Raw genomic sequence first — 19,069 nt, 5'->3', positions numbered from 1 at the left:
CTTGGATAGAGGTGAGGGAGGAGACGTGGGCGCAGGTTTTACAGTTCCTGCGGTGGCAGGGGAAAGTGCCAGGATGGGAGGGTGGGTTGTAGGGGGGCGTGGACCTGACCAGGTAGTCACGGAGGGAACGGTCTTTGCGGAAGGCGGAAAGGGGTGGGGAGGGAAATATATCCCTGGTGGTGGGGTCTGTTTGGAGGTGGCAGAAATGTCGGCGGATGATTTGGTTTATGCGAAGGTTGGTAGGGTGCAAGGTGAGCACCAGGGGTGTTCTGTCCTTGTTACGGTTGGAGGCGTGGGGTCTGAGGGCGGAGGTGCGGGATGTAGGCGAGATGCGTTGGAGGGCATCTTTAACCACGTGGGAAGGGAAATTGCAGTCTCTAAAGAAGAAGGCCATCTGGTGTGTTCTGTGGTGGAACTGGTCCTCCTGGGAGCAGATCCGGCGGAGGAATTGGGAATACGGGATGGCATTTTTGCAAGAGGTAGGGTGGGAAGAGGTGTAATCCAGGTAGCTGTGGGAGTCGGTGGGTTTGTAAAAAATGTCAGTGTCAAGTCGGTCGTCATTAATGGAGAGGTCCAGGAGATGGAGAGGTCCAGGAAGGGGAGGGAGGTGTCAGAGATGGTCCAGGTAAATTTCAGGTCAGGGTGGAATGTGTTGGTGAAGTTGATGAATTTCGAAGCTCCTTGGATGCTGCCTGAACTGCTGTGCTCTTCCAGCACCACTAATCCAGAATCTGGTTTCCAGCATCTGCAGTCATTGTTTTTACCTCGTTGGTTAAAAAGCAGGACCTATAGGGTAGTATATCCTTGGATTACTTCTGATGCCATGTGCTAGAGAGTAGGAACAGGAGGATAGGGCAAATGAATACATGGCTGAGGAGTTGAAGGGATTCAGATGATTTTTGTATCACTGGGATCTCTTCTGAGTACAGGCGAGATATATGAGTGTGGTGCTGGAAAAACACAGCAGGCCAAACAACATCTGAGAAACAGGAGAATCGACATTTCGAGTATAAGCCAGTCATCAGGAATTGATAAGTCAGCCCTTCCTGAAGGGCTTATGCCCAAAACGTAGATTGGCCTGCTCTGCAGATGCTACCTGATCTGCTGTGCTTTTCAAGCACCTCACACTTGACTCTGATCTCCACCATCTATAGTCCTCACTTTCTCCAGGGATGGAGATTACTTGTGTAAAAGGGATGGGTTGCAACCAAACTGGAGGGAAATTAATATCCTGACAGGGAGATTTGTTAGGGCTACTTGGAAAGGTTTAAATAGTATTGGGGGGTCCCTAGGCAGTAGCAAGGCAAGAGAGAAGGTGGAGGCTGGTACAGAAGTTAAAGTGAGCAAGTTGAATAGACAAGGCAGACAAGAGCACAGCAGGTAACAAGGGAAGACTAAACTTAATTAGTTTAATAAGTTTGTGGATGACACCAAAATTAGTGGTATCTAATGAAGGTTAACTAGAACTACAAATGGGATTTTGATCAACTGGGCCAGTGGGCTGAGGAATGTCAAGTGGAATTTAATTCAGATAAATGCAAGGTGTTGCATTTTGGTAAGACAAAACAAGGCAGAACTTAGTGTTAATGGTAAGGCCATGGGGGAGTGTTGTTGAACACAAACCTCTAGTGGTGCAGATACACTGTTCCTTGAAAGTAATGCCACAGGTAAACAAGGGTGGTGTAGGTGGAGTTTGGCACGCTTGCCAAATTGTTCAGAGTGTTCAGTACACAAGTTGGGACCAAAATAGAAATTGCAGGGAAAACTCAGCAGATTGGCAACATCTGTGGAGAGAAAGCAGAGTTAACATTACATGTCCAGTGACTCCTCTTCAGAACAGGAGTATGGACATGTTACAGCTGTACAAAATATTGATAAGGCCATATTTGGAGTTATAAGTAGAGGTTGGGGCACAGGAGGCTGAGGGGTGAACTTAGAGAGGCTTAGGTCTTTTCCCCAGGACAGGAAGCCCAAAACTCAAGGCATAGGTTTAAGGTGAGGGGAGCAAGATTTAGAAGGAATCCAAGGGGCAACTTTTTCACAAAGGGTGGTGTATATATGGGGAGAAAGTGAGGTCTGCAGACGCTGGAGATCAAAGCTGAAACTTTATTGCTGGAACAGCACAGCAGGTCAGGCAGCATCTAGGGAACAGAAGATTCGACGTTTCGGGCACATGCCCGTCTTCAGGAATGGTGTATATATGGACCAAGCTGCCAGAGAAAGTGGTAGAGGTGGGTACAATTAGAATATCTAAAAGACATTTGGACAGGGACACGGTAAGGAAAGGTTTGGAGAGATATCAAACGGGACTAGTTCAGTTTAGGAAACTTGGTGGCATGGATGAATTGGGTCAAAGTGCTGTACGACTCAAACTCTAAGATTTTGGCTCTGTTCAAGCAACATAAGTCAGCAAGTTTATGGAGATTAGAATAAAAGATGCTTGCTAAATATTCAAATAATCAAGTCTGGAATAATAACTTAAATGAACAAGAGCTTCAGCAGCATCAGCTAAAACAGGTTAAGTTAAGCAACACTATGGAGGGGAAAATCAGGTAGCTTGTGATGGTGCAAAAGATCAGAATCTCATCTAGGATTCAAAACGTGGCACCAAGGCTACAAACAAAGAGGCTTAATCTCCATTTGTCTCCCTTACAACGGAGTCAGTATCTAAGAAACGGGAGGTTGGAATGAGGCCTGAAAATGTCTTCAGTCTTTCAATACATAACTGAATAACCAACCAATACTGGATGTCTGGATGTCAGATAATCAAACTGATAACAGTCCAATTAAAAAGAGTGATAGTGAGGTAGAGCCAAGTGTCATCAATATACATGTGAAAACTAATCCTTGTCTTTGGCTTATGTCACTGAGGGGCAGCACACATAAAAAGGGGGCCAGGGAGAGATATTTGGGGGAATATCAGAGATAGCAGTATGGGAACTAGAAGAGAACCTATTTCAAACAATTCTCTCCTTATGATTAGAAAACAGAACAGAACAGAACATGAGCGCAGTCCCACCCACATGCATGCCAAAGGTGGAAGTGGAAGAGGATAGTCTAATTATATTACAGAGGAGGAAGTGCTGGATGTCTTGAAACGGGTAAAGGTGGATAAATCCCCAGGACCTGATCAGGTGTACCCTAGAACTCTGTCAGAAGCTAAGGAAGTGATTGCTGGGCAACTTGCTGAGATATTTGTATCATTGATAGTCACAGGTGATGTACCAGAAGACTAACGTAGTGCCACTGTTTAAGAAGGGTGGTAAGGACAAGCCAGGGAACTACAGACCAGTGAGCCTGATGTCAGTGGTGGGCAAGTTGTTGGAGGGAATCCTGAGGGACAAGATGTACATGTATTTGGAAAGACAAGAACTGATTAGGGATGGTCAACATGACTGTGCATGGGAAATCATGTCTCACAAACTTGATTGAGTTTTTTGAGAAAGTAACAAAGAGGATTGATGAGGACAGAGTGGTAGATGTGGTCTATATGGACTTCAGTAAGGCGTTTGACAAGGTTCCCCATGGGGACTGATTAGCAAGGTTAGATCTCATGGATACAGGGAGAACTAGCCATTTGGATACAGAACTGGCTCAAAAGGTAGAAGATAGAGGGTGGTGGTGGAGGGTTTTTTTCAGACTGGAGGCCTGTGACCAGTGGAGTGCCACAAGGATCGGTGCTGGGTCCTCTACTTTTTGTCATTTACATAAATGATTTGGAAACAAGCAGAAGAGGTACAGTTAGTAAACTTGCAGATGACACCAAAATGTGGAGATGTAGTGGACAGTGAAGGAGGATACCTCAGATTACAACAGGATCTTGACCAGATGGGCTGAGAAGTGGCAGATGGAGTTTAATTCAGATAAATGCAAGGTGCTGCATTTTGGGAAAGAAAATCAGAGCAGGACCTATACACTTAATGGTAAGGTCCTAGGGTGTGTTGCTGAACAAAGAGACCTTGGAGTGCAGGTTCATAGCTCCTTGAAAGTGGAGTTGCAGGTAGATAGGATAGTGAAGGCAGTGTTTGGTATGCTTTCCTTTATTGATCAGAGTATTGAGTACAGGAGTTGGGAGGTCATGTTGCGGCTGTACGGAACATTGGTTAGACCACTGTTGGAATATTGCACGCCATTCTGGTCTCCTTTCTATTGGAAAGATGTTGTGAAACTTGAAAGGTTTCAGAAAAGATTTGCAAGGATGTTGCCAAGGTTGGAGGATTTGAGCTATAGGGAGAGGCTGAACAGGCTGGGGCTCTTTTTCCTGGAGTGTCGGAGGCTGAGGGGTGACCTTATAGAGGTTTATAAAATTATGAGGGGCATAGATAGGATAAATAGACAAAGTCTTTTCCCTGAGATCAGGGAGTCCAGAACTAGAGGGCATAAGTTTAGGGTGAGGGGGAAAAGATATAAAAGAGACCTATAGGGTAAGTTTTTCACACAGAGTGATATGTGTATGGAATGAGCTGCCAGAGGAAGTGGTGGAGGCTGGTACAATTGCAACATTTAAGAGGCATTTGGATGGGTATATGAATAGGAAGGGTTTGGAGGGATATGGGCCGGGTGTTGGCAGGTGGGACTAGATTGGGTTGGGATATCTGATCCGCTTGGACTGTTTGGACCGAAGGGTCTGTTTCCATGCTGTACATCTCTATGACTATGACTCTAGGACTCTAAGTGTCAAGGCCTTCATACTGGCCAAAGAGGACAGCAGAGTAATATTATCTTTGTTACAGTTGCATAGGATGTTACTTGTCAAGAGTTGTTTCAGTGCCTTGGCAGGGCAGAAACCTGACTGGAGGGATTCAGAGTTTCAAGAAAAGTGGGATTAGATTTGGGAAATGACCTATGGAGAGTCATTTCCCAAATCTAAACTATAAACAGTGTTTTAGAATAAGAGCTCCCGATTTCCAGTCTTTCCAATCTTCAAAAGGTCCCTTAAAGCCTTACTTCAACTGCAATCCCTCACATCAACTTGCATTTTTTTCTTTCCTACTTTGTTTAGAATTTTTTTTTCTCTTTAACAGAAAACTGCAATGTCCTCCTGCTCAAGGTGTCTTAGACTACTAGTGACAGCTTTGCCAAAAAGGCTTAAATGACCAGCATGTGCTGCTTTTGGTTGGAAAAACTAACAACTGATCTCAGGTGTGATTATCATGAATGATTTTAGCACATGTAAGAATCCAGTAGTGGAAACATTTAACAGTTCCGACACTGCACATATATGCACTTGTGCAAGTTACTCCTACATACAATTACTCCAACATAAAGAATTCAGTCTTAAATATGTACAATATATACACAAGTAGAGAGGTGCCCTGGACCTCATTCTCTAAACAGAATTATGTTAAAGGGAGAAACCAGATAGTAATTTATTTTTTCACTCCTTAACTCTCTATTTGGATTTCTTGGATTGCATTCCTCCACCAGACAAGTATCATCTTTGGTCTTTGTCAATAAGATGGCATAGTAACACTTCACCACAAAATAACATATAGCATATAGAAACATGTCCTGCACCATAACAGTTGAGATGTGCACTGCACCATTACGGATTTTCCAATTTTCTCCAATGGTATCATTATTCTAGCGATTTTCCAATTATTCCAGCACTGGAAATACTAAAAGTTAAATCCATTTATATACTGCATCCAACAACCCCACAATGTCCTCAAATGCTTACATTAAAAGTGACAATATTTTGAATATAATGTATGATTACACAGCAGCGAATTTGTACACAGCAAGATACCACAAAGCAATATAGTTGAACAGATAATATTAGTGATATTGGCTGATGAATAAAAATGGACCACAACACCAGGCAGAACTTAGCAAGTTTTGAGAAGATTTGTAGCTCAGATTGAGGTTCTGGATGTAGGCTTGCTTGCTGTGGTGGAAGGTTCATTTTTAGAGTTTCGTTACCATATTAGGTAACATCTTCAGTCAGCCTCCAGACGAAGTCTTTGTCCAGAGGCTGACTGAAGATGCTACCTAGTATGGTGGCGAAACGTCTGAAAATGAACTTTCCAGCTCAGCGAGCAAACCTATATCCAGAACCAGATAGAAATCCCCAAAGAATCGAAAGATTACCTCATCTAAAAAGACTAACAATGCAGTACTCCCTTGGCTCTGAACTGGAATATCCGCCTAGATTGTGCTGAAGTGCTGGATTGGGTCTTGAACCCCAAACCTTTGGAATCAGGTAGGAAGGTCAACACTTCCACATGGGTTACTACATACGTAATATTAAGTTTTACAATGAGGATAAATTCTGATATAAGTTTTACGTGGTACTGAATGTTTTACCCACCTCTCAAAATCTGGTACAGGAAAACTTTGACATGATCTGAACTCAATGGTTGTGGAGACACGATGATCTTGTGAAGGTCACTTTGCATTAGCTCTGTGACAACATAGCTGAGGAAGGGGAAAGAAAGTCAAGGAGAAAACACTAGTTGCATAAATCAATCCCATTGTAGCTGCAATTCGAGCACTTTAGTTACTGTTACTAGAGATCAAAGTTTAGCAGACCAAGTTGGAATAAAGAAAGCACTTTTGACATCAGAATATTTCAATGCGCTTTGCAGCAATAAATACAATACGAAGCACAAGATGTTACAATAGTCTGTTTTCAGTTTAATTCTGACTTACAGAATAGTTAATAGTGATAAATATTTACATCAAAATATATACTTTTAAATCCTCAAATTTTAATCTTATGAAACCAGACTAATAAGTGGGAAAACTTCCTTTAGTTATACCAGCAATCTCACTGATTATTCATTTTGCTTAACCGCAGCATGGGTTTGGGTTTAATAATTTTCTAACAATTCTCCAAAAAGACAATTTAGATAAAATCTCTAATTTTAATTGTATTTTAATACAACATTCTGGAAAAAAACTGCCAGTTCTTAAAAGGTTCAATAGTTAAATGCACACCCGGTGTTCCAATCAGCTTACAGAGGTTCCAAGTGTGTTTTTCCATCTCTGGCCAGTTCTTTCAGCCAAGTTAATTAAAATAAACAAACTGAGGATTCTTATGGGAAGGTGTGCATGTGGATGTCAGTTGAAATGGAAATGAGTTTGCCGTCTTTTATGGTCGATAACTTTAACATTCATTTTTAGGTTGGCATAAAGGGTAAATGGAAAGCCATTAAAAATTATATTCGCACATGAAGTCCTTGACTCAAAGAAAACTAACATACGTCATATCCAAAGGTAACCAGGATTTATAAAACAAATTAAAATCATTTATTATTTGGAGAATCTTCAATGGAATCCAGATTTTATTAGAATCCTTTGATTCGAAAAATATAACAAACATCAGCACATTGCCAAACTTTCGTGCTTATAGAAATACTTCTATTTGCAAATAGTCATTTGCAGAAAAAAAAACAACTATCAGCAGAAAACTGCATTTTAAAGCAGCTCTGTAGAATTCAAAAGGTGACATTACTCAACAGGTTTAAATTCTGTTCGAAGCAAAAATATTTATCCGTGAAGACAGTAGATCCAACAGTTTTTAATTATTTTTGTTTTAAATGGTCAGCTGCTGAGAAAAGGGGAAATGCTTTTGAAACAAGTGATCATATAAATTAGCTAGTGTGTGACATATGTCAATTTGAAACAAGCTCATATGCAATGAGTCAATGTCCAAGTGAGGAATGTGCAAATTCTGTTTAAAGAGTCAACTTCAGGCTAAAAGAAAAACAAGTCACAAATAACTCAAAATATAAATTATTTCACAGAACTGGTAGTACAAGGAGGCAGCCATTTGCCCAAAGTTGCATTTAAATTGCATAAAAGGCCCTTCTACATGTGTATTTATCACAACATCCAAAATGAAGCCTCATTATAGACAGTATTTTAAATGCCAACTTCAAAACAGAGGCCATTTGTTTTTACTTCATAAATGAAGTAACTGGCAGAACAGTAAATCTCAACTGCTGTAGAGTTGGTTATTTGCTAATCTGATTTTAACTTAGTTTAAAAACAAGTTGTTTTAAAACACAACAGAAAAAAGTGAAAAATTTTAATACCAACTATTAGTTCTGTAGCTTCCTATGTTCATAAGTCACCTTTATAGTTCTGGATAATCTGATTTTACCAATGCTACTAGACCGTTTTTTTTTGCAACAAATGGTCTTCCAAACCAAGCTCACCATGACATGTTTTTTTTTATGGCTCAGTAACTAAAATAGTAAGCAGCCATGGCTAACGCTTGCTGTCAAAGCTCGTTGTTCTGAGGGATATGCTTTTTTCCAGTTCACAGCTCCATGGAGGTTATCCACACAGCCCCTCATATGCATTATCATAGAATAAAGTTTACCTTTCACGCTGCTGTATATTCCAAATGCATAACTTGATTACAAGGCAAACTCATAAGCATTGCAGCCCAGTTGAACAAGTTCACAAATTGATCTGTGAACTTAGCATGTCTGCTCATAATTGTTACAAGCATACCCAGGTAGAAAACTTTGCAACATGTACTGAATTTAGCAAGTCACATTTTTGAAAGTTATACACTGGAATAATTTCAAAATGTTCAAATCTTAAGGCATTCATCTAGCAATTTTTAAAAAGCATGAAATGAGAATCTCAAACAACCGTTAAAATTTTCTTTGCCACAGATTCAAAGTTTTAAAAATTTCCATTCTTAGCATATAATATCATTGATCCTCCAACTAACTGTCATGACAATACTTAAATTAAGGCTGAAAGACACTTGCACTACCCATGGTGTAACGATGAAACTGCTACACACTAACAAACTCTTGACAGGAGATTCAAGGTTCATAGTTATGCCGCTGGATAATTTAATGGAAGTCTGAAGGTTGGGATAAGAGCCAGGGTTGGCTTGTGCTTCCAACTTCGTGCTTGAATTCACTAGCCATGATCAGATGGTGTCTGACAGGATCCTTTTCTCTAAAAAAAACTTCTATAGTTTAATAATGAGACTGGCTAGGCCTGACATTGGTTTTCAACATTTTAAACAGATCTTCTTTCTTTGTATTGCAGATTAATGCACTCGCATTTCAAACGCATTTAAAAGCCTCAAAACTGCACGACTTATTTTAGGTTAAAATTTAATTTAAACAAATAAATACATAGCAATATTTAATAGATGTTTTTGGTAATTGTTAAACACTGTTCAAGTACTCCTTTAACCTGTGAGCAAAGGAACCTTAGCTTAAAATTTTCCAAAAGAGGCAGTTATTGTCAGTAAAACTTTCCATCAGATTGAAGTGAACTTTTTCAATGTACACAAACTAGTAAAAATAATTGCATGTACCTAAAAAGAGTCAGGCTTTTTCTTGGTGGTTTAATAACTAATGTCTCAGTTTTTGGCACAATTATACAGGTACAATCCATTTTCAATAGAACATTAAATTGGCTGTTAGGGTAGTTCGTGTCTCAAAAGTTTGAACAACACAAAACTCCCTGCTTCATGCCGTTCATCTGTAGTACACAATGCATTCATCATCAACAAGATGCTGCTGTCAGCCAAAATGCGCTTGAGTCCATCACACAAATAAGTATTGTACAGTATGTGAATTTCATGCCAATAAGGTGCCAGGTATGTATCATGTACCAAAGATTACTGTATTGTATCCAACAGCACATTTCTTCAGTGCTTTGCAAAAAGGTAGTGACAATATGCAATCTGCCCATGCTTGCAAAACTCTCACTGATTCCAAAGCTAGACAGGATTCCCAATTGGACACAGTTTGCTGGATAATTCAGACCGTGCAAAGAATAAGCTGACAACAAATTTAGGATTGTCAGTTGGGTATGCAACTTGGTGCAACTGTGTATACTGGAAGCTACATGGTTTTATACACCAATCCCTATTCTTTGCAGACAGCAAGAACAGAGTCATATACTGCATCTGTGGAACACAAGATAGTGATAGCCATCAATTCTCAAGGCAATGCTTTTGCCAGAGTCAACTTGCTTGGTTGAAAATTTAAACAAAGCCTGGCAGTAAACTATCAAACTGGTGCACACTTTCTCTGGCAAGACCTCTACCAAAGTTCATTTAGGAACCAAAATATCCTAATGAGTCCAGGATGAAAAGCTACAAACTTGTAATCATTGTCTTTAGATTCTTTCTGTTGATCTCTCAAAGACTGCCCCAGGAACAGGTGTGGAGCTGATATTAATGGAGTTGAATTTAAACAGTTGCAGTGACACTTGCTAAGCACCGTGAATTAATATCTACATACTCCAATATGTTTATTTATGCTCCTCTCTGCTTTAGTTAGTTATTAATCCATGTTTAAGATAATATTTGTACACTGAGAAAATGAGGACTGCAGTTCGGAGAAGGGAAAGGGTGCTGGAAAAACAAGGTCAGGCAGCATCCAAGGAGGAGAATTGATATTTTGGGCATAAGCCCTATTCATCAGGAATGAGACTTGTTGGCCAGGCCAGTGGGGTTGCTGGGAATGCAATAGTTAGATTTGTACACATTTGATTTCAAAAAGAATTTGTGAAAGTCTAACACAGCTTCTAGGGGCTTCATGCCTACTTTATTCAAGACAGTTGAGTTTATAGTTCAAACCGTCTTTTTTTAAATTGATACACTAATGCCAACAACTAGGCTATTAGTGCCTATAGGTGTCAATATTTATTTGAACACTTGTGTATCAAAGATACTAGTTTGTTTAGATTAGATTCTCTACAGAGTGGAAACAGGTCATTTGGCCCAACAAGCTTACACTGTCCCTCCGAAGAGTAACCCATCCATTTCCCTCTGACTAATGCACCTAACACTATGGGCAATTTAGCGTGGCCAATTCACCTGATCTGTACATCTTTGGACTGTGGGAGGAAACCAGAGCAACGAGAGGAAACCCACGCAGACACGGGGAGAATGTGCAAACTCCACATAGTCACCAGAGATGGGAATTGAACCCGGCTCCTTGGCGCTGTGAGGCAGCAGTGCTAACCACTGAACCAAGAATGACATTTGTACACAAATTCTCCTTCCACAATACAATACATTTTAACTTGCATTTGATTTGTCCTCAGCTGTGCAACAATTCAACTGCATTAGCATAGTACAATACAAAAGAGCTATAATTAGTGTATGCAATTTTAATTGTGAAGTAAATTAGTTTAATATAGCTTACCTTTGAAGACATTCAACTATTGCAAATTGCAAAAACAAGGGACCTCAAAAAATCCATGCAAAACACCAACTGATATTATCCCACAATGCATTTTAGAAATAGGGCACTAACAAAAAAAACTACCGCAACATGTGCGTACTTTTTGCTTGCCATCAGCTGTTGATAAATTCAGGCTCCTTGTACTACAGTCTCTTTCCCATTGCCAAGGATGAGAAAAGAAAACAGACGAGCCATGTCATAATGATCTAATAGCTGCCAGTGGTATCTGCCAAGTATTGGAGCAGGTTGCCTACTTACCTCTCAACAGTGACCTGTAGCACTGTAAAGGGGGAGTAGAGGGAAGAGAGAATAAAAGCTAGCAGGCAGAAAGTTCCAACATATTAAAATGCATTTAAAAACTTGCAAAAAAATAGGAATAAAGATCATTGCTTCAAACATTCAAGTTACAAATTTTCTACTTTATCAAAAGTTCACTTGATCTATTGTATTCCAGTGTCAAGTTCAAGTGTCTGGATATAGCTGTTTATTTTGGTCAATTTCTGAATAGTATTAACAATCTCTTTCAAGTTAATACTCGAACAACTAAGAGAAAGGTGTTTCCCACCCCCCAAAATTACAATCTGTGCACAACGGTTTACCTTCAACAATGAAATGTTAGCAGGCATTGGGTCCTTTATTCCTGATGAAGGGCTTTTGCCTGAAACATCAATTTTGCTGCTCCTCGGATGCTGCCTGACCTGCTGTGCTTTTCCAGCACCACTCTAATCTAGACATTTGGTTTTTGTTGTACTAATTTATCCACACTTCCTACTGGACACTTTTAGACACTCCCCTCAATTTCCAGTAATCTAGTCTGGGATCTACCAAACAATACCACTATTCTCTGGGCCATGTGCTTTCCCTATTAAGCAATCTTTCAATATCTAGTCATCAATATTAAACACAAACTATTAAGCAATTTGAGATGATCTCAAATTGTACAGCTGATGGTGTACTTTAAAATCTAGCACACCATTCTCTGTCAATACAATACAATCTGGAAATGGGCTCGATTTCTTCCAACAATGATTGAAACAGAAAATTTATCTGCCACTTTTTTTGTTGCGATTAGGCTCAAAATGAATGTTTCAGAGCTTGACAGAGCTAAAATTCCTAAGTATTGGCTAACTAATTTGAAACCTAATTTAAAGTAGCAAATAGCTGAACGTCAGACTGCAAGTAAACATCAAAAATAGTGTTTGAATTGCTGATGTGAAATCTATTCTCTGGGAGGTCAGTGGTCACAAGCATTCAAATCACATGCAAATATGAATGCATATAGAGCCACTTAAAGGGTTGAAACATTAGAAGCAACAATTGCTATTGACTGAAAAATTCACCTTGGTAATGGCAAATTGCTCGCACCAACAGTAAGTATCTACTGCCTAACGTATGGCCTCAGGCACAACAAATCATTAGGTCTTTGGACAAGTTGGGCCGAAGGGTCTGTTTCTGTGCTATACAAGTCTATGACTAAGTGTCATAAACACCTCGAGACCTCAGGTCTATAAAATCGCAAGTATTTACTTTCAAAAACATTGTGCAGTTGTGTGAAGTTACAGTAACATTATTTTTTGCTAGAACACATTATAAAAATCACAGTAAAAGAGATTCAGCACATTGGTGTTCATGTCAGCATACTGGCAGTGTTATAGAGTCATACAAGATGGAAACAGATCCTTCATGTCTAATCAGTCCATGCTGACCATATGCCCCCCCCACCCCTACCTGCGCTTAGACCATATCCCTTCAAAAACTTTATTCATGTACTTATCCAAATGTCTTTTAAACATTGTAACTGTACCCTCATCCACCACTTCCCCGGACGCTCATCTCACACACAAACCACTTTTTAAAAAAACTGCCCGTCTTTTTAAAATCTTTCTCCTCTAACCTTAAAAACAAGCCCCCAGTCTTGAAAGATTTCATATTAAGACATTTTGACTTTAAGAACACACTAAAAGCACAATTAACTGAAAACCATCTTTGAGTTGACTTTTTCTTACTTTTACTTTCCTTTTTCAGTTTCTTCTGCTTAACACTATATTTTACATTCTGTTCTATTACCTTAATGTACTTATATTATGATTTGCCTGGATTGCATACAAAACAATACTTTTAACCATCTCAGTCCATATGACAAATAGATCAAATCAGCTTGGGAATTTTTAAATCACAGAATTGACTTTGAAATTCTACCAGGAAATGCCCTTCCTCAGATTCTTCCTCTAGTGCAAGTTAGACAAATCTTCCTTGTTTCATCTCACTACGTTGGTATTTTCAATCCAAGTATGAGCTTCCAATTGGAATACTGCACGGTTAACCTGTGTCTTGTGCTGCTCCTTTCTAAGACCCTGGGAGATTAACCTTGTTCGAGCTTTCTTTGACACTTCTCTTCTCAAAACAGACATGAATCATCTTGTGTACAGGCAGCATTACTGATTTGTACTCAAGACCCAACTTTCTTTTAAAAAAAATGAACACAAAGCACAAGTGTTTACAATGTGACAATACCATCATTTTTGAGGGCCTTCAGAAACTCAGTTTATCCACTGTTAGTGCCAGGAGAGGAAGCAAGGAGTATTTTACACCAGCTAACCTAATATTCTTTGCTAGGAAACTGCTTAGGGCAACAATTAAGGATTGCTACCTGAACATCTTGAAAATATTTTGATCAGAGGATGGTGGATTTGTAAAAAGTCAGTCAAGCCTGACTGAATTTTATGATTAAAATAGCAGACAAGGAAATGTAGTGCATGGATGCTATTTACATGGTCTTTAAGGCAGCACTTAAAGTCCCTCATGAAAGACTATTAGCTAAAGTTAAAGCTGTTGAAAGTGAAGGTAAACTGACTTAATAGGATATTAGAGCAGCCTTATGGTTCTAGTGAGATCATGGATTTAGAGGTTACTGTTGGCATCCCTTCAGATTGTGTTTAGGCTTCAATTGTTCAAAAGTATTTATTAGCATTAGGGCAAAAAAAAAAACAAAATTCCAAGTTCACCTGTGAGAGAAAAATATAGAAATCACTAAATAGTTCATCATGCCAAACATTGTTGAATGTTTTGCTGAAGATCATATTACTCTACCTTCAATCATCTTTTGTCACTTCTTCAAAAACCTCAAGTTAGTGAGACATCATTTCTCAAACAAAACCATCAACTTAAACACACTCTCCCCCCACTACTGGTAAACAATGGCAACAAATGCCCCATTTCACAACAGCAAATTACCAAGGCAGATGCAACAGCACCTACAAAAACCATGACCTTTGCCAAGGATAAAAGAATCAGATACAAGGGAAGACAATGCATATACCATTCTGACTTGAAAATACATTGTTGCTCTTCCTTGTCCCTGGGGTTAAAAATATGGCACTGCCTTCAATAGGACATGGAGTATACCAACACCAAATGGACTGCAGTGGTTTTGCAGGGTGCAAAAAGGACAATTGAGGATGGGCAACAAACATTGGCCTTCCCGTGATTCACATCCCATTAAAAAATAAAAAAGGATGGAAGTAAAGGGCACAGCATTCAAGTGAATGGCATATATGCTCTCCTACTACTACACAAATAAGCATGCTTTCAGCCCTCCTCTTCAAACGCTGAGCTCTGTACACAAGACTCTAGACCACAACAGTCTCTGCTGTTTTCCTCACTGGTAAGCTTTACTTCCTGTAATTTCTATCAATCCTCCAGTTCCATTTACCATCCCTTGTATCGTACCCCAACATTTCTCTTCACACATAATTGCATTAACACTCCAATTTAAGTTCCCACCTTTCCTCAGTGCTTACTTCCTCTCCACATTCCATTCTTCCTGGTTCCTAACATAACTTTCATTATCTTCTATTCTTCTAAATAGCCCAAATAATGTTGACTACCCATCAGCAATTCAGCAAACCAAGTTATATCTTAAAATGCAATCCATAAGTACATTTTATGAATCAATCGTAACAGGTGTAATACCAGTTATTCACACAGGCACAGCATGATGAATGTTTTCAATGTTAAAGAGTGTCAAACGTTGATAAACCACTCAAAAACAAATTGGAGTAACTCCAGTCCGGCAGCATCTGTGGGGAGGAGTAGTCAACTTTGACCCCAGTGACTTCCTCAAAACTGGCTCTGGTTCCAGAAGGTATAAGCTTCAGATAGTGCTTTACATTGTGTCAGTTCACATGATGTTGGAGTTTCCAGGAAACAGCCACCTTAAGCATCTAAGTATTTCAGTCTTTCCTCTTCGTTTAAGACTAGATTGAATAGGTAGGTGAAAGAAGAGGATAAAAATAATGAGAACTCTAAATATGACTAGGCTGTTTTTCTCAGAAGTAGTGGAACACTGCTGAGTGGCTAAATTGTGTTAATAGCTGCATTTATATATAGGAAGCCCTCCGTTTCCAACTTCAGTTCTTCACTTCCAAATCTCAAAGTTTGTTTACAATAAATATTACATTGAAACAACTGAATACAAGACTAATTTGCCACAGTCATCCACAGTCATCATTTGAATGCACTCAGCCTTGATGTCTATTGTGCCACACGAAGGGAGTGAAAATAGTTGCTATATACGGCGTTTTGGGATTTTGATAACAAACAAGCTCATTGTGATTTTAATTTGGAGGTGCCAGTGCTGGACTGGGGTGGACAAAGTTAAAAATCACAACAACACGTTATAGTCCAACAGGTTTATTTGGATGCACTGGCTTTTGAAGCGCTGCTTCTTCTTCAGGTGGTTGTGGAGCAGAATCATACAACACAGAATTTATAGCAACAGGATTGCAGTGTCATGGAATGTAATATTAAATTAATTTAGCTTGAGTCTTTCATCTTTTAGAATGATCATGTTAGTTTTGGTTCCAGATTTACATATGTGCAGCACTTCAAAAGCTAGTGCTTCCAAATAAACCTGTTGGACTATAACTTGTTGTTGTGTGATTTTTAACATTGTGATTTTGATGGTCAAGTGTCAATTGTACCAGCAAAATGGTCAGCGTGGAACACCTTCACTAGTGACATTTTGTTCAGACAATGCATAGTATAAAAGTGTCCTTCATACTGAATGATTCCAGATTCATAAGAAATTTAAATTCTCTGCTTTGCCAACAGCATAGTGATAACTTGTGGAACACTAATGACATTTTACAGATTTTTTTTAAACCAGCCATTTCTGAAACAGGTTTGTCTTGAATCCAGGCCTTCTGGCCTACAGAAAGGGATACTACCACTGTCACATGAGCCCTAACAATTCATGTAATTGTTTATTTTACATTTTGATTAAACTTTCTGCTGTTTGTTTTGGCCCTACACAGATTGCACTACAAAATGAGCAACTATCTTCTTAAAGTACTGAAGTATTTGATTTTATTTTCAGTAGACAGAGGGTGGAATGGAGAGGGAACCAAAACATTCTTCATAATTATAAATCGCATGATTGCCACACAGACATTGTTTGAAATATAGCCAACACATACCAAGTAATTAATTATAAAAATAATTACATCATACCTCCATTTTAAAAGGAACAATGCATGCCGTAATCTCACTGATTATATACTCTGGCATCTTAAACTGCCATCTCTATTTTGCAGCTGAGTTTTACATTTCACAATTCTCAAAGTTCATTTTTATAACTTTCCACAATTCCTTCTCATAGGGAATGATCTGAACTTTAAACAATGATGATCATATACTTTTACTCTGGCATTTAAGTGGTAAAATCATTGGAATGTTACATCATACAAAAATCAATATCAGAAGACATGCCTATGATAATCAGAAGATTAGTACACATTAAGAGGTTAGGTGGGCTTGTTAAGCTCCAGATAATATACTTGAAGTACCCATATCCAGGGAGAAATTCTCTTTATGGAGTTGAACATTTTGAACTCATTTGTTTTGTAACCAAAGCTTTTCTAAATTGGATAAGATGTTAAAGGTTAAAAAATATACCAAATACGCTGCCCCACCAAAACATATTTGGTTAGCTGCCTCTGCATAAAGTATTAATCACAATCCAAGGTGCTCACAAATGGGATTAAACAGCACAAGTGGAAATTATTAGTTTATCAAGTCTTTTGGCTTCTTCTCACTGCTGGTATTAATTATGAAACAATATAGTCATCAGCAAGTGATCAGAAAAAATGTTTTGCAATATTATGGCACTCAAATAGAAAACTTCAGTTTTCAAGAAATGTTTTCCAACAAAATTCTAGCTATATTTATGACAACTATCTAAAAAACTTACAGCAGTTTAACATATTAAATTTGACTGGTAGGATACATTTCTTCAAAGTAGTCAATGTGTGGAGGTTGGAGTATATCAAGCGCAGAAAGCACCTGAAACAAAACAGAAAATGAAATTAGTGTTCATTAAATGAACAATGGCAAAAATCTAAAGGAAAAAGTGGTTCTGCTCTTCTGATTGCAAAATCTGGACCATTAAATTCATGAAAGATTAAAGATGAATTACAATTTATTTTAGTCCTAGACATGCTAAAAGGACTCTGGTTCAATCCCTAGTTTTTCAGAAGCACTCATCTAGAGAAGAAATTAATTTTAATTCTTTGATTCAATTTATCAAGCAAAAGCAATTGCTACCAGATCAGTGCCAACATATTAGCTGTGACCTCCTTTGTATTTGGAAGGTGCGTTTAGGATAATAGCTTTTTTGTGCAGAATTGTCTGTAATTTTGAAAAAGTTTTATTGTTAACTTATGTCTGCTGTCTATGCCAATTTACATAGCTATGTCAAAGAAATTCATGTTTGTGTTGTGGCCTTTTTTAATCAAGAGTTGATATTGATGAATTTTGCTTCTGTGCAAGTCCAAATACTGGTGATACGGTTACTACATGACAGCCTCCACTATTAAATGAGTTTGAGAGAATAGTTTTTAAAAGGCTTCTTTTTCAAATGGTAGCCCCAAAAATCAGAAAGTAGGCTGAGAAAATCTCAAGAAAAATATTCTAACACCAGTTTTCATAGGTAGCAGCTGCCCTCCAGTATTTTGTGAATTAGCAATTTTTGTCAAAACATTCTCCATAGCAGATAAAGCACCGACTTACAGGGCACCACAATTGGACCCGGTGTTGTGCTTGCTGCATACTACACATCGGACTTCAGTTTTCTTTTGTGGTGCATGTTTAACATAGGACAAACAGATCAATTGTGATGGCAACTATAATTAATAAAGAACACACTTTTTTTGGTCTTTATTTTAATATTTTGCAAACTGACTATATTTGGGAACCTGAAGGTTTCTCAACAAGTGAATAAAAATAAAAAGATAAATGGTCTCTTAAATGCTGAAATTATAGGTGGTAAAAATTTGGTAGATCCAATTATAAACAGTTAAGCAGGGTAGATGCTAAGTCATGTCAAAAAAGCTTACAAAACTCAAGCTTCACAATATGGTTACATTCAAATAAATCATGGCATAACAGCATAATAATATGATAGTAATGACCTCTGGACTGATCACAACAGGGACAGGAAAGCACTCTGCTCATCAATGTTGGTGTACAACAATCATTTTTGAAAAAAATCTAAATTTGCATCCCATACCAAGGCAGCACATAAATACCAAATATTTCAATCATTCAAATGTCAGGTTGTGATTACAATAGAACATGTTTTTTTTCCCCACTATTAATCAAAACTGTCAGAATCAAAGTTAAACCCATTTTTTTAAACCCATTTTCAAATTTGATCCAAAAGGAAACTTGTTACCTTCATTGCACTATTTGAAAGTACCAAAATTACAAGTTTCATATTGTCCTTGCAGTTCTTGGTTTGTCTTGATTCAGTCCAAGATTAGAGATTTTTTGAAGCACTTAGCTACATAAGAAATTGGGGAACCTCAAATTGTTGCTATCAGACATCAGTGTATATG

General features: G+C 38.4%; 1 protein-coding gene across 3 annotated transcripts in view; it reads right to left on the bottom strand.

The window, feature by feature from the left end:
- The window catches only part of nlk2 (nemo-like kinase, type 2), a 186,258-nt gene that overhangs the window by 60,084 nt on the left and 107,105 nt on the right, over positions 1 to 19,069 (bottom strand). For all 3 annotated transcript variants that reach the window (XM_087977283.1, XM_087977281.1, XM_087977282.1), the window contains 2 exons: positions 17,461 to 17,516; positions 6,311 to 6,417 (listed from right to left, as the gene is read on the bottom strand). In XM_087977283.1, the coding sequence (XP_087833409.1) occupies positions 6,311 to 6,417; positions 17,461 to 17,516 (163 nt within the window). The remainder of the gene's footprint in view (positions 1 to 6,310; positions 6,418 to 17,460; positions 17,517 to 19,069) is intronic.

Source organism: Chiloscyllium plagiosum, unplaced genomic scaffold (assembly GCF_037043375.1).
Source record: "Chiloscyllium plagiosum isolate Xiang-an unplaced genomic scaffold, Cpla_swu_hap1 HiC_scaffold_31, whole genome shotgun sequence".
Classification (NCBI taxonomy): Eukaryota; Metazoa; Chordata; class Chondrichthyes; order Orectolobiformes; family Hemiscylliidae; genus Chiloscyllium; species Chiloscyllium plagiosum.
The sequence above is the reverse complement of the archived record's forward strand: the minus strand, read 5'-3'. Positions and strand labels throughout refer to the sequence as shown.